The sequence below is a fragment of the Meleagris gallopavo genome, chromosome 7 (genome assembly GCF_905368555.1).
Source record: "Meleagris gallopavo chromosome 7, MGAL_WU_HG_1.1, whole genome shotgun sequence".
Classification (NCBI taxonomy): domain Eukaryota; kingdom Metazoa; phylum Chordata; class Aves; order Galliformes; family Phasianidae; genus Meleagris; species Meleagris gallopavo.
Window position 1 is genome coordinate 26,415,164 of NC_139410.1, and position 24,506 is coordinate 26,439,669.

Genomic DNA, 24,506 nt, shown 5'->3' on the forward strand with positions numbered 1-24,506 from the left:
GGAACCTGAGGTGAGTTTTTGCTTGTGTTTGTTTGTTTTCATTTGTTCTGGATTGGTTTAGCTTCAGTCAGCTACATTAATCCTGTCAAACTGCATCCCAAGTGAGCTCTCTGACTCCCCTCAATTGGAACATTGCTTTTGGGTTAGCTGGCAGACATCCTAAGACAATTTTGAAAGCTCCCCTTCCCCCCGTAAGTTCAAACTAGAAATGACTCTCTTCAGAGACAGTCAGTAAGGTCAGTGGACAGCAAATATTTCCCTCTAGGCAGTGTTTTTGGCTGCAACTTATTCATAAGTAATGTAATGTAGGAAGATGGGGTCCAGGTGTGCTGGCAGTGCAGGACACCTGTAACAAATGCAGTGCCTCCTACAGGTACCATTTCATTCTGCACAGGCAGACATAGTGCAGCCAGCATTCGTCAAAATGGTTTTTGGATGGAAAATAAAAAACTGAGGGAAAACAGAGAGTGTGGGCAACAATCCTCAACTTACATGAGAGGGCACAAAACTGTTTTTCCTCCCTTTGGGAATACTCTTGTCCAGCTAGCCCCAAAAGTGACTTCTGTCAGGTAATGTCCTGAGATGCTGCTTTATGATTATGTAGGGAGACACACAAAATATGAAGCAACTCCCCCAGCACCTTTCTGAGGCTGGTTTTTAAGCCTGTCATTTAAGAACTTTATCCCTTCTTCTTAATGCAGTTTTAGTCTCAGTACATATATGAAATCCCACCTAACAAGGAACAGATTTGAAGTAAATCATTCCATTTTTACCTGCCTATATAAAGACCTATGAAGACATATGAACTGAAAAAAAATCAGTGTGAAGATGGAGCCTTTTGTTTCCCAGTTACAGCTCAGGCTTCTGGGGATTGGTGTAGATAAGTGTGGCACTTAGTGGAGCAATCCAGCAGCAACTTTAACCTAGAAAACTGACAGGGGCTGCATTGCCCAAGTGGCTGCCTTCTTTAAGGTGTCTTTGTGAGGTAGCGTAGTATACAGCTATGGAATGCTTTGGAAACTGATCTACTTAAAATACACTTTTTTTTTTTTTTTTTTTAAGTCAGCTATTCATAGTGCTGCTGTGAGGATGTGTCAGCTGTCCCAGGACTACCAACTCAAGGTAAGTGTGTACAGCATCCGTGCACTAGAGGGGAGTTGGGCTGCTCCCTGTGCAGGCAGGGACTGGGAGAGCTTGAAGTGGGTCACAGTACAGTACTGGTGTGGCCCCATCATCCCTCCATAGTTGAGAACTGACTGCTGCTCTGTGCCATCCAATCTCTTCACTAGCCAGCTGCATCTAAAATAAAACAGACACGCTTTACAGTGAAACAGTGTTTAATATAGTTAAATTACTTAAATAGATTTCAATTTCCATGGGAAATCATAACTGTCTCCATTTTTGCAAGATCCAGAGTAGAGTGTGTGAATACCCCTTGAAATGATCATGACACACTGTCAACAATCACAGCTAGAGATACGGGGGACTTGAAATTTCATTGACAACACAACCTCCTAAGATGAATCAAAAGTTAAGACGACTGCAGATGTTCATAAAGCACAAAGCAAACCTAAAAATGAGTGTATGGCACGGAGGTAATGGAGCTGAGTGAGGGGATCAAAGGGGGGGGAAAGAAATGCATAATGGTGTGATGCAATGTAAGCATTCTGCGAATCAGGAGAGATGTTAAGGAGCAAAAGTATAGTACAAGGGCAGACTTGGCAGTTTTACAGAAGTCAATATACTATACTTTTCAGAGATGTTTCCAAGGGGAAGGAAAGGGGCAATGCCATTTAAGCTCGCACTTAAATGGCTTAATGCTAGGGTTATGCTTAGCAATATGGCAACTTAATTAAGGTAGACCCATGGATTTTTACTTATTCTTGTTGTCAAGTAGGAAAAAATAAATTACCACCACAGTGCAACCATTAAGCTGTTAGTACTACAATAATTCTGCCCTGAGAAGAGTGGAAAAAAACTTTATTAAACGTCAAAAGATTGGAGCCACTTTTAGTGCTAGCCAAATTCAATATCAAAACTCATCCCTCCTAGAATATAAAAAATATAACTTTTTAAAATCTTTTCTTTTCTTTAATAAAATATCAAGGGATTTTTCTTTTGTAGCTAGAAAAGGTACATAAATGGTATCAGTGAACTGTTCATAAACCCCCGCTAGTGATAAAGATGTCAGACACAATATCAATGGCACTGTATTTTAAGGTCACTCATCTCATACATACATTGCCATCAAAGCCTCTTTTTGAAGATCAGCTAAATAACTCCTGAAAATGGAAAATGTGACAGTTTAAATAAGTGCTTACTACAGGAAAGTCAACTCTAAGCTGCAGTACATAGTTCTTTGTAATGTCAAATGGCAGTTACAATATCAGACGATTCTCATATCATCAGATTCTATCCATCCATCTCTGAAAACTGCTTTTTTTCCCCCGAATAAAAGTTCAACTTTTTTTCCCTCATAAGAGTTCCTGTTACAGTTAATTAGAAGATTTGCTCAGAGCTTTTTAACATGCTTGACAGATACTGTCTCATTAGCTAAAGCTCATAAAATAAGTCCTGTTTCCATTTGTTAAGATGCCACCCTCTGTGTGAATGCTGCATTGAACTTTCGTACCCTGTTGGGTTGGTTTTTTTTTTCCTCTTCTTTGGGATTGCAGATTTTTCTGGATTTTCCTTTTAAAATGCATCTGATTCAGCCCAGAACCTCACCTGTTGTTTGATTGTATAGTGATAATCTGAAAACTGCCAAGTCTGTGTTCAGAGTATTATGCACAAAAAATTACACAAAAGTCTAACAGGTTATATACACCTCCCAACACACCTTGGTGTGGACAGCCTGCCTTCTAATTTATATATAATTTACAAAATATAGAATTTGGTATTTGTTAGATCTCCATGTTTTCAATATTACAAAATAAAAAATACAAAAAAAAAAAAACCAAAACAAACAAAAAAAACCCACAACAAATTTCAGGGGAGTTCTCTCCCACAAAGCGTCTCTTGTTTACATCTAGTCTTTCCCATGTAAACTGATATATACCAAGGATGAGCACAGAAGACTTTGTAATAAATATGTTTGTCGAACCTTCTTTCTTGAGCTCGATCTTCCCCGTCGGTAGATGTGCCAGCCCCGCTCAGAAGAGCAGTCATTGAGCCATGTAAAAGAAGAGAGAAAAGAAGGCCAGGGCTAAAACGTCTTTTCACGCTAAAACATTAACGATGCCATTCTAAAAGGCCTTTTTGTGTGCTGCAACAGTGGGTGTCAATTTTGAAAGCCCATTCAAAACAGCTAATAAAAGCACAGTGGTACACTTCAAATAGCTGGCAGTATGGGATGGAAACGTTATGGGAGTGCAAATCCATTCCAAAATAATGCTTTGTAGTGAATCATACATTCCTTCAACCAAGTAAATGTTGTGTTGCGTCAATAAATACTTAAATAGCTTCTTAGATCATCCTGCAGTAGCAGCCTTTGTAAAAACTCCAAATTCACATCTTATCTGTAAATGCTGTAGTACACATCTTTGGTCGGTTTAGCACTCAGCCAGGAGCAAATCCCAGGTGGTTTCTCTCCATTGCCTTTGGGAACAGGTGGCCAAAGAGTTTGCTGATACCAGCCCTAGAGTCACTGTGTGAAATTTCAACTGCTTTGCGTTTTAGATTCGCTGCCAAAAAGTGATTCTTCTCCGAGTCACAATCTTCTGTAATGCAGATTCCATCTTTGAGCGATGCTGCAGTTGGTGCTAACTAATTGGAGGCCCTTCATTTAGGAAGTAGGTGGTCATTTCTCCTTTGCCTTTAACCTTAATGACCCCTCGGTATTCCAGCTGATAGTTGTTGGCTGCTAAAACCTGGTACATGTCTGTGGTAACCTGCGGAATAAGTGAGAGTTAACGTATGCCTGTCATGCTTTCCACACAGTCTGTTCATTTGCTTTTCAGGTGAACAACAGGTAACGTTAAAGTAGGATCATTCTGTTTCTAAGTTGACTCTCGTATCAGTCACTGAGAGATTTGACATCAAAAGTTGCAGAACAAACACAGCCTTTAGAAACTGAGCAGCTACAGAAGCCGTGTGGATGACATAAATGAATAAAATGAAGGTACACGAGTTGGAGAGAGCTGCATTTTCCACGACATAACTTTTAGGTATTTTGCTGCTCTCAGTTACCAACTAGGGCTCAAAGCATAATTTGCAAAATGCTATCAAGCACCTCAACTAACCAAACCTCAAGATTTTGAGATCTGACTCAAAGCACTTGAGGTTTTTAGCCCCACCGACAGACCCATCACGTGAACATCACATAAACATTAACTCCTCACGTGAACATGAACTTTTTTAATCAAACAAGCACCACAAAAACAGCAGTAAATTCCTGTTAATTAATTCCTATCTGCTCAATGGCAAACCCTTTCTTACTTTGTATTTTCTCATCCCTCTTCAGGTAGCTTCTAATATTTCCATGCCTGCCTTCCTATTGCTGTAATGTTGCTGTGTTGTTTTGATTAACTTGAACAAAAATTGTTTGGGGACTGTCTTGTGGGACAGTTTAACTGGTGTTGAATAAATACTGATCCGGTTATCTGACAGCTGAGTTGGAAAGAGACAGCATGGCTTCCCCTCTCGGATTTCACATCAGTTACTGTAATTATTTTTTACATCTCTTCAGTATTTTCCTAGGGAACGACAACCTATAAGCGTGGGCATTGGATCAGCAAAAGCAGGACAGTGAAATGAATCACTGGGAATGTCACTGCCTGAGCTCCAAGGAGATGCCTGGATTACAGCTTTCCATTAACCAATTTAACTGCCCTCACTCTCCAAGTTGTTACTCCCATTCCAGTAATGCCTGGCTCCTTGCTGGCCTCACAACAGGGGAAGCACAGCAAACAGAGAAGTGACAGACAGAAATACATTTGTGACTCAAGTCCTCGCAAAATCAAACAGCCCGCACTTGTGTGCAGTCCCACAGCACAGCCATCAGCACGGGTGGGCAGGCATCACAGCTGGAAGGAAACTCAGCTCAACGCTTCCATTCGGAACTACTTTGCAAGTGTTTAATCCACTGTTACATTGGTCAAAATTAAAAGGCATAACTTGATGCTACTGCTGGCATTCCCCAGTTTGCTTTTCTCTCAGTGCTGTGTAAGCAAATATACGACGTAAATGAATAAAAATTCCAATTCTGATTAAGTTTCAAAAACCGTAAGTGACACAGGCAGTATAAATGAGTTTTCCAGCGAGTGCCTTACCTGAATTCTGTCGGGCACCCCTGTGCTGTCCATTCTGCTGGCTACATTCACCGTGTTTCCCCATATGTCATACTGGGGCTTACGTGCCCCTATCACCCCAGCTACAACAGGACCAATATTGAGGCCTAGAAGCAGGGGAGAAATGCATCATGTATGAAGCTTGAGGCAAGTTATTTTTCACGCAGGAAAAGACATTGTAAAGAAAAGTTGGCTTCTTTGATCAGCTGCTCAATCCACAGCTATTTTCCAGTGCCAGACAATGGGATAAGGGTTATTTGCCATGCAGCTGCCAAGCACTGGGCATCTGTACCCAGCTACTGTGATGCTGGGCAGTTGCAAGATGGGCACCGTGGCAGCCTGAAAGCCTCCTGAGTAAACTCAACACTGGACATCCTCACTCTTTAATCTCTTTTCTCGTCTCTTTTATTGTCCAGTACCAACTGTTGAATGGCACCACTGGGAATGTGGGCAGGAGAGCACATCACAAGTGCAGTGAGCCCAAGCAGAACCACCCTGTGTGACCATGCTGTGATAACAGATTCTGTGCACAGAGGACTGTTGCTCAATCGCTCCTGGTTCTCCAGGGAGCTTTGGTAATAACATCTCAGCTTTAACTGGACTGCTCTGACATTTCACAGAGGCTGAGGCAGGCAGACTATTATTTTCCTGTCACTGGGTACAGAACAATCAACGTCCCTGCACAGCTAAGGTAATGTCTGTGTTGTTTTCTCTCTGCAGGATCCCCAGCTCAGAATGACAGCTACCAATACTTAATCCCATAAACAGTAACATTACCTATCTTCATCTGGAAGTTGTTGAATGAGTGTTCATTAATGTATTTCATTTGGTCCATTAATCTCATGGCAAAATCAGCCAGAGCTTTGATATGAGTCTTCCCTTCCTTGTCATAAGTGGAGTCGTTGAGGCCTGACGCAGCCATATATGTACTGCCAATGGTTTTGATCTTCTCCAGCTGCCGAAATTGGTCTTCACTTATTATCTGTTACACAAGAGAATTGCAAGGGAACTGGTTAAGCTTGTCAAATGCATACATGCTGGCATGTCCTTGCCGAGTATCTTGCCTTGGTACAAGCACTACAAAGTGCTGTACAGAGTCTCCATTACTCAAATTACAGAAGGAAAGGGGATTAATCATTCTGAGGATGGACAAGGGAAGGAGAGGGATTTTCATCTGAAAGAAAAAGAATTAAAGACTTCTGGAGTGAGGAGAAACGAAACATGACACGAGGATTCAGTAAGCCACCTTCCTTCATAAGCTCAGCAAAGCCCAAATAAATGAACTCATCGCTCAGTTTTCTTTAGCAACACAAATTTTCTGTGACTTACCTCATCAAAATCGGCAATGATCTCATTGAGCAGCCTCAGACACTCCACCCCCTCATTGTTGGCCTCCAGTTCCACATAAAACTCAGAGAAGTTGCTTATGGAGGCGAACATGACAGCCACACACTCACAGGACTGGTAGTACAGTTCATCATTTCGCCGCTCCTGAGCCAAGAAATGGGCTGCCACATCCTTCGGCAAAATGTTGTGGAGGAGGCGTCTGTTATAGGCCTGCAGCTCCTCCATTTCTTCTTTCTCTTCAGTGGCCTAGTTTAGGAGGGTGAGAGTGACACACGTATCTTTTGGTAACTGCTCTGAAGGAAAGAAAAAAGCTGAGCACGAGCTTGCAGGGAGGACAGAAATAGCAGAAAGGGGGGAATGGGAAAGGAGGGCAGAGATGAGCAATGCAGGATCACGTTTTGCAGAGGAAGACTGCGTGTCTGTGTGCACGTGTATATAAAAGCCAAAGGGCTTTTTGCCTAGCTGAGTACATGGTCCTTCCTTTTCCACAAGGTTTATGGGGTACAATGATGGTCATAACATACACTTAAAATGGAGCCCATTGGACTGACAGGCTGAAGAGGATTTATCACCAGCCCGTAAAGCCCGTGGCTCCGGTGGCAGAAGGGGAACATCTGGGCAAAGGGGACCATGAGGAGAATGGGCTGCTTTGTTTTTGTTTTAACTGATATGGATTTGAGACTGGAACCAGAACTTTCAGAAGGATTCAATAGCTCTTGTCTTTGCAGATTTGCTCAGTACTAAACATTACCTCAAGTCATTGTTTCAAGTTTGTAGGTAAAAACATAGAGGTGTTTGCTTCTCTCTCCTCTTTTAACCCAATATAAGCAGCAATATTTTACCCCTTGTTTTACTTTTTGCTATTTTGAAAATTTCTGGGGAAAGATCAGTGGACAAAAGCAGGGGCAGGCAATAACTGCAGAATGCACAACAAGTTGAGGGGACACACTGAGCAGTTCAGCTTATGGGTGCCCCAGAGCCATCCTGGGGCACCAGTCAAAATTCTCCTAACACTGCAAAGCCCTTTGAAACAGGTTTTCTTTTAATTATTATTATTTTTTTTCCCCCGATGACTTTTGCCACTGCTGGAGAGCTGGAGTCAAAAAGAGAGCAAGTCTCCTGGCACTTTTGCACTCCATCATGGACTAACACAGCACAGCCATCCGTATCAGCCATTACGTAGAAGGGATTACTGTTCCAACATCCCTCTGCCACATGCTGGCAAAGGAACAAACAGGAGCTGCAGACCACTTCACATCTTTTCTGGTTTCTAAAACAAGATGTTTGAAACTGGAAATGGAGTTAAGCAAAGAAGGATGTTTTAGAAGATATGTCCAGACAAAACAAGGAAAACATTTGGCTCTGCCTGGAGAAACAGTATGCTCAGACTTGGAACAGCCAAGTCGGCTCATCTCTTCTGTTATTTTAACATTTATAAGTGAGGATAACAATGTTTGTTGATCTGCTTCCTAAGGAGCTTTAATTGCTTCTTCCACAGTGATCCCTACTAAAAATCAGTGAAGCCTGTTATTAGAATGATGTTCTAACTATCCAGAAGGTAAAAATAATCTATAGGAGACCTGTGTTCCTCCAGCTGTGAGCCATGGGCAGAGCTGAGATGCGTTCTGCTTGCTTGAGAATCACAAAGGACCCTAATATCACTGATGGGCACACAGAGTAAAAATACTAACAACAAACCCAGGGATGGGAGCAAAGCAAGGCACTGCCTGTAGGATGTTGGTTACCCAACACCGCTGCCTAGTGGCTAATGGAGCCTGGATACTGAGCCACTTCAACTGCTTAAGACGACAGTGAATGAAAATCCAGCTGTGAACCTTTCACATTCCTGAACACAACAAACTGAAGCTGAAGTATGGGAAACAAATCAGCAGTGAGTAAGAGCTGCTTATATTTACAGATGTTTTATTACAGGTTCCTGCAACAGTGACATGCTCAGGTGCCCGAGTTTGTTAGCCTGGATCTTCAGATCTATGATCTCCTATGGCAGGGACCATCCCAAGTGCATTTACGAGGAAACAGAGGGTTAAAGTAAATGACCAGGATAAAAAGCACTCAGAAGGCGAAGTACAAAAGAAGAAATGAACATGACTAATATGCCCAGTTATATGTCAGATTCAGCTTAAATTCAAAGGCATTTTATAACACTCTGAAACTTATGAATAACTCAGCAGTTTCATACTAACCCCAAAGACTCCAGTATTCCTCCAACACAGTGATACCCACTAACCTGGAGTTTCCAGAGGAAGTCAAGCCTTGCAGTGGATTCCACTTGCTGGGCATGCAAGTACAGTGCCAGGACGAAGACGGTAATGATGACAGGGGTGACGATCTTCAGTGCAACTCGTGTCATTGCTGGAGAGCTGTGGCCAACAAGGAGCAGGACTGCCAGGTTATTCTCAGTGTGAAGGGACACAACTCAGCCACACACCCCAGTTCTCACTTCAGGATTAACCAAGCTCTGAAGAAATGGCATTTTTCTTTCCCTTGAAACCCACATTGGTCAAAGGAAAGCGATACCTGAAAAAAACCTCAGGACTTTGGACTACAGGTGCTGGTTTCTAAAGCAGGACCTTGAAATTAGAAATGCAATCCAACTTCCTAACAAGGGTTAACATCAACCTAAAAGTCATTTTTAAGAGAGCAGCCATACATGCTCAGCCACTGCTACACTTGGCAAAACCAAAATGCTGACACCTCTTCAGACTGTATTGACTGTGTCTCTTGCACTGCGTTCACCAGCTTCCAAAGTCTAGAGCTGTTCTACACTTATTGCTTTCCTAATTAGCAACTTCTAAATGTCTTTGTTTTATAGAAATTCTGATAGCTGAAAAGAACATTAGCATACATTTCCTACCCTTCTGGCAAGCCAGCAAATAAAAACGGTTTGAATACCAACGTTATACAGCATGAAAACATTTTGATAAAAGCTTTAGTTTGTAACTCCAAGTATGATCTATGAGGTGCTCTGTAAAGCAAGTTCTCACAGGGAGAAGGGTGCTCAGGGAGCATCAGTTGAGATAAAAGGGCACTACTCAGTGCATTTAGGGCATTTGTACTGCGTTGCCCCAGAACACAGCAGTGCACATACAAGTACCAGGCGCTGCTGAGAAGTCAATGTGCTGATACTGCGCCTCGGGAACAGAAAATTCCTACTGATAAAACCCATACATACAAATACGTAATGCCAAAGTGACTCACCATGGTAGCGTTGAATTTGTTGACATGCTGGGGAAAAAAAAAAAAACAACAACACAGACATGGTTAGTGGAGTGCTTTGCTGCCTCCAGCAGCCGCCCCTCTGCACATAATGCAACAGAACCTCTGCAGTGTGGCACTGCTGACGCTGAGCGGGGCTGTAGCCCTTTTAAAGCAGTCAGCAACAGAAAGATGAGGGGAGAAAAAAGGACCTTGTCTGTGACCGTGCCACGTGGTTAACATGGTTAAAACATCTAAGGAGCCTTCAGAGTCAGAGAATCATTTGGGATTTTAATGTCAGTGTGGGATATTTAGCAAACGCTTGTGCATCTGTCACTGCTTCATTAGGTCAGGCATTAAAAACTGATTTAAAGAAGCTTTGGGTGAACGGCTCATGAGAGATAGTTACCTTCTTCCCCATGCATTCTAACACGGAGACAAGCCTAGCCCCTTTACCCATCACTACTCACTTCTGCAAGGTGCTCATCTCCTGTGCTGTGCTCAGCTACACGTACTTGGGAGCACCAAGAAAAGCCCGATGCAGGTTGCTGTTACTGCTCACTGCACTTGGCATGCAAAGGGCTCCTATGAAGCAGAGCTGCTGAAGATGGAGGGCGAGCTTTTCTTACAGTGAGAGGATGGAGAAGAGCTTTCTGGTAGGTAGCAGCTGGCTGAGTTCCTGACTGATTGATTGCTCTAATGCTGCTGGTTTCTTCTCAAGTGTGGGTAGAGCATTAGGTAGCTGAGAATCAATATATGTATCTTTTAAAATACTGTTTATATGGAAAGCAAGCAAGCACTGGATTTGCTTGTCCTGACTATAGTGACATTGATGCACTCAGAGATTTGCAGGCTACTAATGGGATATAGCTCTAGCTGAGAATCTCACATTTGGGCAGGTGTGTCAGTCTGCAGCTTGCTCATGCTACACAGAGCTAGAAATGATCAGAACTGAAAACACTGAGGGAGCCTAACTGGGCATAAAATTAAAAAAATAAAAGCTACTCTCTAATCTTGTTTGTTAAAGATAATTTAACAGCTCTGAGCATACGATTCCTTCTGACATGGATTCTGCAACCCGTGCTGCCTTGCACAGATGTTTTCCCTTGGCCAGCTCCAGCCCTGGCCACAAAATGAAGCCCAGGTTGTGTCTGGCTGGGGACAAAGCTTTGGGGCCAGCTCCTACACTGCAGGATGGATCCAGTTGGAGCTAGAGATGCCTGGTGCATGCAGCATGGCTCTTCAGCTCCCCTAAATCACTGCCTGGTCAGGGATGACTGCCTGCTCTTATTATCTCTCAGTCTTATGACCAGGCTGTGGTAGATCTGACCCTCTGTGCTGGGCCTGCAGCTCACTGTGGGTGTTATGCTTGCTTTAAAATCCTCAGCAGTAACACTGACTACAGAATGCAGCAAACGAGCTCACACTGGCCCATTGCATCTTGAAATCCAAGGCATTATTTTAATCTCCTGCATAGCAAAAAGGTAAGGCAATAAACAGTAGTTCTGTGAATCCCGTTGTACTTCACGTGTCACCTTGCTGCTGTGGCACTGCAGTCAGGATGAGCAAATCCCAACATACTACAGTCAGCTTTTCAGTTGCTTTCATGCTGGCTGGTTTGTATACAGAAGTGTGAAGTGACATCTGCATCACTTCTAATTAGTCAGAGCCCAATAACGGCTACAGAACAGACAGTAATTATGGAGCTACAACGGGCATCCAATTAAAGTACATTAGGTCATGGTTGCTTTTTTTTAAAAAAAAAAAACAATAACCAACTGGACATTAAGGTCCATCTCTGAACCATTTGTCACACGCTGAGCTCCCACTCCCCAAATGCACGAAGGGACTGCCAGGCTTTGGGGCACTAAATAGCTGGCCTTGGGCTCTCAGCACAAAACAAATGCAATTTAATGAGAGATAATACAGCACCACACAAAGTTATTTCTGGGAAAACCTGCTAACCTTCTCCACTTTATTACTGACATTTTGATTGTGGAATGACGTAAATTATACTTCTAAGTGCTCTAATTTCACTTAGTGCTTGACTTACAAGAATTAAATGATATTTGGGATATAAAAAGCTTTTGTTTCTTGAATTCAGTTAGAAAACGTGAAAGAGCTTCCACTGTTGGACTACACATCATCTGCAAAAAGAAGTGAGGGAAAACCTCATTCTCCCATACCCTCACAGAAAGCTCCAAGGGATTTCCTATATGATTTTATGTGTATGAATTAATAAAATAATTTAAGCGATTACTGCCAATGGATGTAAAAGTCACACTTCCATCAATTAAGGGCTATGCAGAAATGGTAAAAAAATCATAGGATATTTATGCAGAGAACAGAAGTAACCAGGCACATCCAGCTTGTGGGGTTGAATGAGTATCAAGAAATTTGAGCAATTACACAAGCTGCTTTTTAAGCATACAAAACACCATAGGACCACAGACATATTCTCAGTGACCCTCCTGTCTCAAGACTGAAGCAACCATAGCTATAATCCTTGACTGGTAATTTACCTAAACTGTCCTTTAAACCATCAGTGTTGGAAACTTTTCCTCTTCAATTCTCTCTGTCCTTACCAGATCTTTACCATTAGAGAGCTTCTCAGTGCCTATGCAAATATCCTTTGCTGTCATTTAAGTCATGACTTCATGTTCTACCCACACTCAAGCACAACTGTTGTCCACAAGGGGAAGCAATCAAAACAAGTAGGTAACAAAACAATCCAACTCCAAAGCTGTGGAGGAGGACAAGTTTATGAATATGCCTCAATTAGCTCCCTGACATGCCCTTCAGGAGAGGGGCAATCCTGTCATTGGATGGAGGTTGGAACCGTGATTATTATGAAACCTGGTGAAGACAAACTACCTTTTGTAGCAAAAAGACACCTTGCTTTTTGCCACTAGTCCAGGTCCCACAGCTGGGGGTGTTGTGGTGAGACCAAGGTGACGCAAACATATGGCCAATAGCAGCTGTAAGGAGATCCCTAGCCAAATATCAAACACCACATGATGCCACCTGTACAATCAATAGGTGCACAAAGGTTAGGCTTAGTAAGATTATCGCGATGGAAAGATAATCAAAAGAAATAGGAATGCTCACCAGCATTGTAGGCTCACTGCAAACTCCACAAGGAGCCATATCCAGAAAGCGATCCTTCCTCAGTGTCAGTCAGCACTTAAATGGGATCTAGGAGAGGTGGAGCCAGGCTCCACCCCTTCTGGTAGCACAGGTGAATTGCCTTCACCTATGCTCACACGGCTGACTCACTGCTTGCCTCAGGTGATCAATCAGAGGTTCAGGCTGTGATCAGCAGTTCCGTACACAACCCCACCTGGCTGTGACACACCAGATGTGTAAATATTGCCGTGGTTCATTATCACATCCCTGAGCCACCTCAAATTTGCTGGAGATGTTTTTCTTTTTGAGAAAAGACATTTCTATATTGAGAGTGTATTATCAGAAGAAGTGAGAATGACTAACTGCTCCCCATTTCAGGAAGAAAAATAACACAGATCCACTCTGATTGCAGTTATATTTTGTTATTAATAGGCAGTTCATTAGTCAAACCCCAGATTTAAAAGTTCTTAAAGAGAACTGTGATCCCCAACTCTGAAGAGTTTAAGTGGCTTTAATTTACAGCCATGCCTGCCCTGACACCATGCACTTCCCTTGCTTTCACCATGGCCTTGCTACTCCCATCCAATGCTACGCTGGAGTCACTGGCTGAAAGAAATTAGGTGAAGATTTCAGAAGTGAAAGGCACTTACTAGGTGTTAGCTGTAACCAGGAGATCTGCATTGTCAAAAAGGTTCACCCCTGGCACTTCCACAATGAGAACATATATAAATTCAATGATTAACATAAGGATCAGTTTTCCAATACAGCTGATCTGAAGGAACACAGAGCAGGCCAGGAGACTCAATAAGACACTGTAGGTAAAGTACTGTATAAAGACAAAAAGGGAAAAAAAAAAAACAGAAGAAAAATGAATGTCAGCAGGATAAATCAAATTTGAAAACAAAGGAAACTGAACAGAGGGATAAGAAAGGGATTGGGAGTCATGTGTTTGAGTCAAATGAACATGTAAACTGGGTTCTACTTGTGGGATCCTCCAACATTAGAGGGGATTTAAATGTTAAATCTGAACTGAGGACAAATACATTGTTCTGCTTTGAACACTATTTGTTTTACACTCCAGAGGCACAAGGCTCACAGCTGTAGACCCAGAAGTTTGTGCAGGCTCACCCTGGACATAGCTGTTAAATTAGCAGAAAGCATCAACCAATTATGCTGGAATATTTCCTGTTTTAAACTAAAATTCTGGTCTTGAAGTCAAGTATTTGCACATTACACGAAACCAAGGGTATTAAGAATTCACACTGTCGTGACTTACACATCCACTTGAGGCCAACTGGAAGTCATTACCCTGCTGATGTGACACACTGATCCTCTGGCAAGATACAGGCTGGACACACTCCTACCAACACTCTGATCACTGTTTCTACCAGATGTTGCAGGAACAACACGTGTGGATGTGTGGGAGCAGAGCCTCCTGCCATGCTTTGCTTTAGCAGTCACTAGGCACAAACTTCTGCCATTATGACAGCTGAGAGTTTAGCATGCCAGTGCTTTCAAATGTGGTTGCAGGTTGTGAACTCAGTGTATAGCTCCTGGGAAAGTTGGTATAGATATAAAACCAAGAGAGGCATGTTATCCATCTCATCACTTTCCAGGTATCAAATCTGTGAGACTTTAAGCTTCTCTCTGTGCAGTCAGAGTGTACCAGACTGTATCAGAGGTCTGAGACAATCCATCCTTTTGAAAAAGGTTAAAAGCAAGCCTTACTTGAAGGACAAATATGCTTATGTTCTGAGCTTATTTACTGATAGTTTATTGCTGATATTCTATTTGAGAAAATCACTTTACAGCTTGTTAATTGCCTCCGCAGCTTCTAGAAATGTGTGGATGTTCCTTGCGGCTGAAGGGTAGGATCCCACAACATCCTGAAAGCACACTGGGAGCAATAGGCAACCAGCAGCACCAGATCCAACATCCACCCTGCAGAGCACAGGGCAGGGTCTCCCCCTCCTTAGCCCACTGAGCAGCAGAAGCTCAAAGTGGTGACAGCATCCTCTCTGTGCACAAGGGCTACTCCCCATTGCTTAGAAACATCCCTGTCCTGAGCCATCATCACTCCTCCCCACCTTCTGATGGGCACAGACTGTTTTCAGTTCTCCATCGTGCCAGATTTTGCTACTGGGTCTTTCTGGGACACACTAAGGGCTTTTGCAGGGTTGAAAGTCAATGTCGTGCTAGTCTGAAAAACCTCACTGAATCAGACTGTGACAACATTTCCATTAGGTTAAATGGAAACCTGTTCAGTACGACACCAGGGATATCAGTAGTATCTTGGATGTCTGTATGGTTATAAATCAGCCATAAATCTGAAAGATCCCCAATAACCTAGATGACCATGACAAAAAATCCCAAATCCTTAGGGTTGTGACCTAAAAACTCATGTAAAGATTTTGAATAGCTAAGCAAAAAGGTGATTTTCCTGGAAAAGTATTCTACCTCTGTGTAAAAGGTATTTGCCTTTTGCCATTAGAAACAATAATAAAAGCTTTCCAATGATCAGCCCTGAGGGAACTTAAACATGAATGTGGATTCACGACAACAACTTCAGACACCTGAGTTTGTGTTGGCCCTATAAGATCACCCAGGAGCAAACTCCTTTCCTCTGAATCATTGAGATCTATTGCACACTTTTACTCCCCCTTCTCAGATCAAACAAATGCAACCCATTTATTTCAAGCAGTACCTCTGGAAAGTTGCAGTTGGGCAAAGGACTGTCACAGAATCCCTGCAACGTGCCCAGGCTGTAGTTGGAAGTCAGGTTGCTGATAAGGCATATGTCCACCCGGTCAGGAGTGATGTTGTATTCTGCAGCCATGCAGCTGGCAAGATCCACAGTGCTGCACATGAACTGAAGAAAAAGATGGGATTAAACTGAAAGGCTCAGACAAGGAAGAAAAAAGCAAATAGTTTGTAACAATTAAAGAAGCCCTTGAAAATGGCTCCAGCAAGGGAATTAAGCAATGTACAAAATTAAATCACCAGGCTGTGTTTTACTGTGTATACCAGTAAGCACTGCCTCAGCTGAGGCTGTAACTGAAAGCAGAGAGCCATAAGGAGCCTCTGGAGCTACTTCCAAGTCTCAGGGCCATCTCTAGTTTTCTCCCTTTCTTAAAAATTGAAGTAGATATATGTAGGGGATAGAATATTAAAGTGGTTCTTTTAAATACTTGCAGCCTTGAAGCCATTTGTACAAGTGAGAAAACAGCACCTGCAGGGTCCTAGAGAATAGCCAGTCTCCCTCCAAGCCTGAAATCAGCAAAGGTGGTTGCATGCAAAGCAAAACCAGCCCGGTCCCAACAGTGCAACTTAAAGCAAAGTCTTTACAGCCCCTGGTAAGCGATAACTACACTCGGAGCAAGACTTGGCACTGTGCAGACGGCCAGAGCAAAGCCCATGCACCACTTCAGTGCCACTCACTGCTGTGGGAGTTAAATGATGCACGGGCCTCGTGCTGGCCCTTCGTGCTGGGATAAGTGTCAGACTGGGTGGACTTGTACAGAATCAGGAAAGAACACAGGCCGAAGTGAGCGCTAGGCACACAACAGGCTATGAGCATGCAGCTGTCTGCCTCCTGTTTCCTCTCTGTGCCTGAAAAGCAAAAGGGGACTGACCTCAGATACTGTGAGCATTAGGCAGGATTACATTAAAGCCAGTGGTTGTAAGGGTCACGCTGCTGCAGTGAGTCAATAAGAACCATAAAGAACTTAGTGGGCTGAGGGAATTGATGCACGTACCATGTTGACAAAGGCAGAGAGGAAAACCAGGATAATGGCAAAGACTCCAACTAAGGTACTATTGGTCCTGGACTGTACAATCTTCTTAGAAAGAGTCTGGAGTGGTGCTGGGAAAAGCTGGATGTGGGAGAAAAAAAAAAAAAAAAAAAGACTAAATAAATATATGAAATCATTGCTTATTTTACAAATTGCAACTTGCATTTGAGCTGCCCACATCCTTCAGCGCGGTGTCTGTGTGGATGCTGCACAGGGGTCAGAGAACGGCTGATGGGATGACAGCTCTGGGACAAAGGCAGACAGGAACATGATGGACTTGTGGTGGAATTTGCTTATTCCTTCCCAATGGGGAACATTCTGCCTGATCTCAGTTTGTGAGCTGTGATAGCACTGTTCACAGGGCTGCCCTCATCCTGCTGGGAGAAGCAAACCACAAGCCTGTAATTGAAATAACAAGGAGCTGGAGCTTTTAAATCGTTGGATCCAACTTTTAAAAAAGCAGAAATGAAATTAAAAAAAAAAAAAAAAAGAGAGGAAAGAAGAAAAGTGTTACATCCCTTTGATCAAGAAGCAATATTGCAGCACTTTGTGGTGCCATTTCAGCAACACAGTTAAAAAGCCTGGCCAGCCCTGTGCTCTGTTCCACCCTGGATGCAGAAACCAGCTGGCCTTGGCTCGTCTGCAGCACACACAGGGGGCTAAAAATAACCTCTGCTAAAGGCAATCCCTGCGCTTCCCTAAACAGCCCATCCCAGAGATTTGCTGTTATCAAAGCTGGAAGATTTCTTCTAATTGCCTTTTAACCATACACCTGCAGCACTCTTGGTTTCCAGGTGCTGCATTGCATCCTAGAAAGAAACAATCTCAGTATCAACCAGACCTCCTTACACTGCATAGTGCAAGACCAGAGACACTGAAACAAAGCCTTTCTCTTCCCATTGTCTTTTCTCAACACCACCAATCCAGAGCATGCTCAGGATCTCAGCAAGAGATGGGCACAGCGGATCCTCCATCACCCTGTGACTGGGGAGCACAGCCCTGCAGTGCCTGTCCCCTCCTGGCCGCTGCTCCAGGGACTCTGCTGAGGACTGCCAAAGTTTTCCAGAATCCAACTCCCCATACCCACACGCTGCATGAATAACCAAGCCACCAGAAGGTATTTTTAGAGACACAAAGAAGCTAGCGGCACAGCGACATGGCACTGCAATTTAACTATGACTAATGTTTCTATTAAAAGTCCTGCTTTTCCCTTTTATCCTTCACTCTTACATCTTTAGAGATGCAACGATTTGTCAGTGCATAGCTTCCCACGCAGCAACCCTACAATGTAATGACGAAGCAACTGAAGCACTGATTTGTTGGTGACTTTCACAGGAGGAAAAGAGAGGCCAACACAGAGTTTCCTCCAGGAGGGAGGAGAGGGCCAACGTCTGTTTGGGGTACTGACCAATTTGCACTGGATGAAAATGGACTGAAATCCATGGAAAGCTTATACAATCCCCGGGCTCAGGTGGTCGCTTTCTGTAATCTTTGGCAAATCAGGCACTAAGTAATGCTTAGGAATGCTTTGCTGTGAATCTTGGCTCAAGCCTCTGCTGCCAGCGATCCCAAAAAAAGCCTGACTTTGAACCAAGCCTGAGATATCAAGCAAAGCTATCAATGAAAGACACTTGAAGTTTAATGACAACATGTTGGATTTTAGGTTTCTTTTTTGTATTAATCTTGGTTCTCCTTACTTTACAAAATAGGGAAAACCTTAGGTCAGTAAACAAATGCAGCTGGAAAAAGTCCTGAGGAGCTAACAAATGCCAGAAGCCATAGGAGGTTAGGACTGCAATGGAGAGCACAGCAGCACAGCTGTGCTTCACATCTGAGCGGCCTCTGCCTGAGGAACAGCCTTCAGGAACACTGCACATGTGTAACCTCTCATTTTATAGGGGCAGTCACAGTGACCAGTAATGCTTGAGGTTTGGAAGACCTCTGTGGTAGAAACGGGGGACCTGTCCCAGCTCTGGCAGGTCAGCTCTGCTCCAGCAATGTTCCTTCCATAAAAGTAGCCACAAGTCAAGGATATAACAACTCCCAAAAAGAAAGAAAGAAAGAAAGAAAGAAAGAAAAGTGGATAGCTCTAACAAACTAAAATCCCTTCTGTCCTTATAAGAGAAGCAGAACAATCAAGATGTTATGGTACAGTGAAAATCTGCTCACTGTTGGTAGTTAGCCCACTGCTTTGTATTGTCCAGCACCCTCTGCTGCTCTTAATACCTCAAATCATGCCTAAATGAAGGACAGAACATGGGAGGGCCCAATGAAAGGGCACCTCCAAGAGTGTACGTGCATATCCTGAGAAACTGGGCTGAAGGATCTAACTCTGTGACTTGGGCAGCCTGGATTCACACTTGGGTTGCCACACAAGCTTGAGACTGCTTGTTAGCTCTCTTAAAATACCTGTGTCAAGAAAAATAATCCCAATGGGATAAAGTCAATTCCAGTTCATTCTTCACAGAAATGCGTAAGCGCTGCTGGAAGATGTAAGGTCCCTCAAGAGTCTCCAAAAGCATGCAGGTGCCAAATCACAGAATCATTAAGGTTGGAAAAGATCACTAAGATCATCCGGTCCAACTGTCAACCCATCACCACTATGCCCACTGTGAATGTGGACACAGAACACAGAAGAGGAAAGTAGGGCACTCAGTTCCAGGCGAAAGTCCTAATGGAACAAAGCAATAAATATAGTGCTATACTGAAAATGAACCACATCATCCATTCATTTGCATGACAAAAATAAGGCAAAATAAAATACAATAAATAAAAACTGTATTCTGCAGCAACAGCTGATTGCAGACAGGAAGGTAATATTTCTCCTTTCTATCTTCTTAAGATATGCTGTGGACATGGAAAACCACTTAGATAATTGCTGCTGTGTTGTGAGATGACAAGAAAATTGGAAGTCTTTAAGTTCTGAGTTTTCGATTTGTAATAAAAACCTTTGAGACATTTTGAAGTACGTTAAGATGATTCTGGAGTGAAAGACAATATCTCCAGGCAACTTGATGTTGTGAGTCCATTTATGTAACTTATTTCACAGAGATTTATTAGTCTATAAAAAAGTACAATTTTCAGAGGTACTTCTTTCTTAGCCTGAGAAGGAAAAAAATTAAATAAAAAGGAGCTTCTAGCCCAGTCTCAAGAGGCAGGGAAACAAGCATGCAAACTGTACCTATCCAAGGTGCAGTCTCAAAATCCTCTTTTTTGAGAGTAAGGGCTAACTTGAACTTTTTGCCATATGTGCTCCGAGGAACATGCAAGAAGTTGAATTTCATGCAGCAGTTTAGATATCAGGAGTTAAGGATTTTAAGAAGAAACACAAACTTGGTAAGTTAGTAGCAAAACAGATGTCTGACAGTGGAGTATTTGTGAAGAGACCATGGTTCTCATGACCTTAGACTCTACTGGGAGGGAACACAATCTCACGGTGGCCAAGTCTTCACAGAGTATCAAAGTGAAGAACTGGAACTCTCTTGTTTATTGCAGCAGAAGGAACTTGGAAAGTCAGACTCGCTGTGTTGGCAGGTCCAGGATCGACTCATAGTCCGTAGAGAATTTTATAGTAGAAGATAATAGTGACAGCAAAAGAAAATAAAACATGATCAAGTTGTCCTGAAAGAGCCTGCTGGCCACTGTCAAAGCCAGAGATGGAGAGGCCAAAACAGGGAAGGAAGGAAAAGAGACACTTATCATGTAACGGTACAGCAAACAGGCAGAAGTTATGCTTACACTGGTATCCTGGGGTGAACACCTGCTTTCCAACTTTGTGTGGAATTAACCACTGGTATGTAAAATACATGCCTTCCTATCCCACATCCAAGTGTGAAACGAAACAAATAGTGCTGACATCTCTGTGTCTTAAAATTTACTCCAAAGGGTCTGTAAAACTGCCTTCCTCACTTTTGCGTGTTGGTAAAAAGGCTTCATGAAGCAACATGCAACATAGTAATAAAATAATACCCCTTAACCAAGTGCTAGCTAAATATGTTGATTAAAAAATTCTGACCCGAAACACCAAAATCTTTAATGACAGAAGCATCAGACAGGTAGCTGACAAGCCAACCATACAGGAAATGCAGGAAATACCTGTCCCTAAACAAGTCATCTCATAATCAGATGTAAGCTGAGGCAATAAAAAGGGGTAATCAAAAAGCTACTGGAGCCAGAAGGCTCTGTTTTCAGGATTTGCAATTTGTACATGCAACACAATGGTCACATTGAATGTTAAACGTAATTACATTGTGGGTCTGGAGCAGAATGCTGAAAACACACTTTTGGAAATATTTCATAAAATCCCATTAAATTCTGATGTTTGTTTGAATTCACTTGGTTGCAGGCACCAACAAACAGACCTCCTTTACAGGAGCTTGGAAGGTCAAGGCAAAGAAAGCAAGACCGAACATCCTTTCAGGGTCAGAAGGATTGAAGAATGCCATGTGCCTTTTAAATTTATCATTAATTCAGATCAGTAATAATGAAGAAATCAAAAAGTCCCCAAACTAAAACCAAAACCTTTGAATTTGTCAGAAGAAGTGAGTATTGCCATCCATACCAAAGCTTGTAAAAGCCAGTGGGTGACAAACAGCCACGTTCTTTGAAATTCACGTGGTGGCAAGTCAATGAGCTTGAATCCTTCAGAGTTCTGAGTGTACCACTTCTCAGCTCAAGGGACACAAATCATCCCATAGCACTGTTATCTCTGACTTACACATCTCATTGCTGGTGAACAAGCAGGACCAATGAGACACTGCGCTTGACTCCCTTTAGAAATCTCATGAGCCCAAGGGAAGTCCCATGAGTTGTTAAATTCAAATTTAATCTAAGGCTTTCATTGAGAACAGTTCATAAGCTCTTATTAAACAAGAGGCAAAGCTTGATTCTGCAGATCTAGCTTTCAAAAACCAAAAAGAGGTGAAAGATGCAAGTCTGTCGAGCTCCCACCTTCAGCTGTTGAAAATGGAAAAGGGAAGATAACAAAAGGGAGTTAAATCATCTGCCTGACATAATCCATTACCTAACTGTCTTCTGCAGAAAAATTAATGCTCCTAAGTTATTTTCTGCTAAGTTCTGAGTAACAAAGCTCAGCTTGGATTGAGGTGCCTGAATCTGTATGATTTCCATGTTCAGATCCTGCTAGAATGGAAAGACCCCCAAAACAGCACATAAAGCCAACTAGCATCAGCAGTTTAATACAAATACCTTTGAGTGAAAAAGAAGAGCCTATCACCCTTCCAAAGCACTGACTGCCATTTTACCATGAAACGCCAAGAATAATTAGTATGACTTCAGATTTCACACAACAAATTTCTCTGCTTATCAGAAACAGTTGCAAGAATGAGCTCTATATACTCATCTGAGAATGGCTGATAAAGTTATATATGTTTATGGCTTTTACTTCCCCCCAGGACATTTTTCCTTGATGATATTTCACTTCTGATTATCTGCCTACCCAAACACGCATATGCAGCAGGGGACGGTGCACAGGCTGCTCTGCAGGAAGTTTGCAAGGAGGAAACGAGTGATCAGTGTTTTGTTCCACATTGGGAAATGTGATCTTCTTATATCAATATGAGAGTGCCTGCAGAGAGAGTGAGGACTTAATAGACATGCAGATCCACAGAGTGATTACTGCTTGCTGAGCTAAAGAGATGCCAACCCTAACATCTGTTTGCTGTTCATTCTGTCTTATCAAAGCTTTTTCTGTAACCCTTATCTCACAGTGTGGACAGGATGGCTAACAAAACATGCTCTGTTAGCTGAAGAAACAAGTTACTGATCCAGTTAGCTTCAGCAAAGGACTCTACAAAGAAAACACACTGCTTACCTTTACACAGGAGTAAATGATGGAAACGAACACCACCGTGGTCAAGATCAGAAAACAGGTCAGGTAAAAACCCAGCATAAATGTAGAGCTGAAAGCAAAGAGATTTATTTTTAATGCATACGATATAGAAAGCTACAGCTATGATCTCTAGACTATGACATTTGTACAAGCTATGACGCACCGCACAGGCTTTCCAATTAGGATAGCAGTAGGAGATGCAAGGTGCCTTGAATACCAACAGATAGGCTGCCATGTTTGAATTAGTCACATAGGCTGCAGAGAATGCTGCATCTTTTATAGCAATCACCTTCCTGCTGAGGTGACAGCACAGGGACTGAGAAATATCTCCTGTGCTTGAAGAGGTGATGGAACAATTTATTACAGAGGGTCAGCCCTGCTGGCTGCAGGCTGGAGACCCCAGGAAGGAGACCCAGCAGTGCTGTTGAGTGCATGTGAAATCCACAGGGAAGGCACATTTTATGTTAAGCTGATGAAACCCTTTTATCTGTGTCCCAGGTAGTGCTGGGAAACCTGGTGCTTTTCTGAGGAAACACACAAGGGAAAAGCTCAGTGGGGACAGCCCTGCCACGTCTGAGCTTTGTCCTGTGTGTGGAACAGGAGCAACCATGGCACAAGGATGGGGTAACAGCTCTAGCCTGGTCAGCTTGAGACATTCCTCTGCTTTCCCTGTTCCTCTCAACTTCGAAGTACAAACAGGACCTCAGGGCTAACTTTGTACTATGTATTTTTTATGTGTTTTGATCATGGAGATATTCGACAACAATTTTGTAGTGATTGGTCTCAGTATGAAAGGACAGGCCCCCTCCCAGGAGTTTGCCTTATTCATAATTTAAAGGAAGTACTCTTGCAACATGACATTAAGGCTAACCACACCAAAGCCAGCTGGTCTCTGTGTTCTCTCATGACTATTAGGATAATTGTACTTGCTAATTCACTGTTTGAACCTTTGTGAAATTCATTAAAGCGATTCCTCTTAATCATCACAAGTCACCATTGTCATTTTGTCTCTAGTGTCAGACTCAAATTCCACACTGTGTCTTTGATGAAGCTCTGATGGTGACACATACACACCTGTGGTTTTGGTTGCAGTTTAATTGTTACCTTCAACATAAGACCAAAGTTATGCAATTGAAATATGGTAAAAAACAACCCTAAAGTAGTGGGAAAATGCATCTGATACGCATTTAAACCATGAAATTTTATTTTAATTCAAATCAAATTATCTTTCAGACAGATCAGGCTACCTAAGGATGCTTAAAAACTTACCAGAAGTGCTAACCACCCCCTTCCAGGTCATGTGGAAGGGGACGGAGCAGTGTGACATTTATACCACACTGCCATAAGGGATTGGCTCCTGCAATACGAAAGAGTCAGCCATATGGTTGGTGCAGATCAGAAAGTGTCAAGTTGTCATTTCAGTGTTGAATGGGGTTTTATGGAGATAGCTTAGTGGCTGCTTAGAGAGTTTGATGAGAACCACAAAGTCTTGTAGAGAGCCTTTGCATGTGAGAGCTCAAAGGGGTAATATCCAGCCAGCAGATTCAAAGTGTCAGCCATTAGTAAGCGAGGCCAAGCTCTCTAAGAATATTTTGGCCATTAGCTACAGTGTGGTAATTGCTTGGATCTATCTGATTTCAGTTTTGAACCTCTAGTTTCCCAAAGCGGATCTGTCTATTTACATAATGCATTTGCACTGATGTTATTTCACTGATCTGATACTTCTGTGAGCAGAAGTGAACGTCCTCTTGCCTGGGAGAGCGAATGACCTCAAACAACACGCACTATTTCTATGACCTTCCAAACATCTCCTCTGAATGGTACAAACCAATCTCTACTCTGAAAAGAAGTGCAGTGTGAACAGACGTAGAAGCAGTTGTAATGACA

At 42.7% G+C, this 24,506-nt stretch overlaps 1 protein-coding gene across 1 annotated transcript in view; it reads right to left on the reverse strand.

The window, feature by feature from the left end:
* Positions 1-1,319: 1,319 nt before the first annotated feature.
* Positions 1,320-24,506, reverse strand: part of ADCY5 (adenylate cyclase 5) — a 196,277-nt gene continuing 173,090 nt past the window's right edge. The window contains exons 12-21 of the mRNA XM_085227802.1: positions 22,602-22,689; positions 16,733-16,849; positions 15,682-15,846; positions 13,628-13,803; positions 9,855-9,881; positions 8,884-9,016; positions 6,618-6,881; positions 6,066-6,270; positions 5,271-5,395; positions 1,320-3,890 (exon numbers count right to left, since the gene is read on the reverse strand). Of these exons, the coding sequence (XP_085083928.1) occupies positions 3,762-3,890; positions 5,271-5,395; positions 6,066-6,270; positions 6,618-6,881; positions 8,884-9,016; positions 9,855-9,881; positions 13,628-13,803; positions 15,682-15,846; positions 16,733-16,849; positions 22,602-22,689 (1,429 nt within the window). The 3' untranslated portion in view covers positions 1,320-3,761. The remainder of the gene's footprint in view (positions 3,891-5,270; positions 5,396-6,065; positions 6,271-6,617; positions 6,882-8,883; positions 9,017-9,854; positions 9,882-13,627; positions 13,804-15,681; positions 15,847-16,732; positions 16,850-22,601; positions 22,690-24,506) is intronic.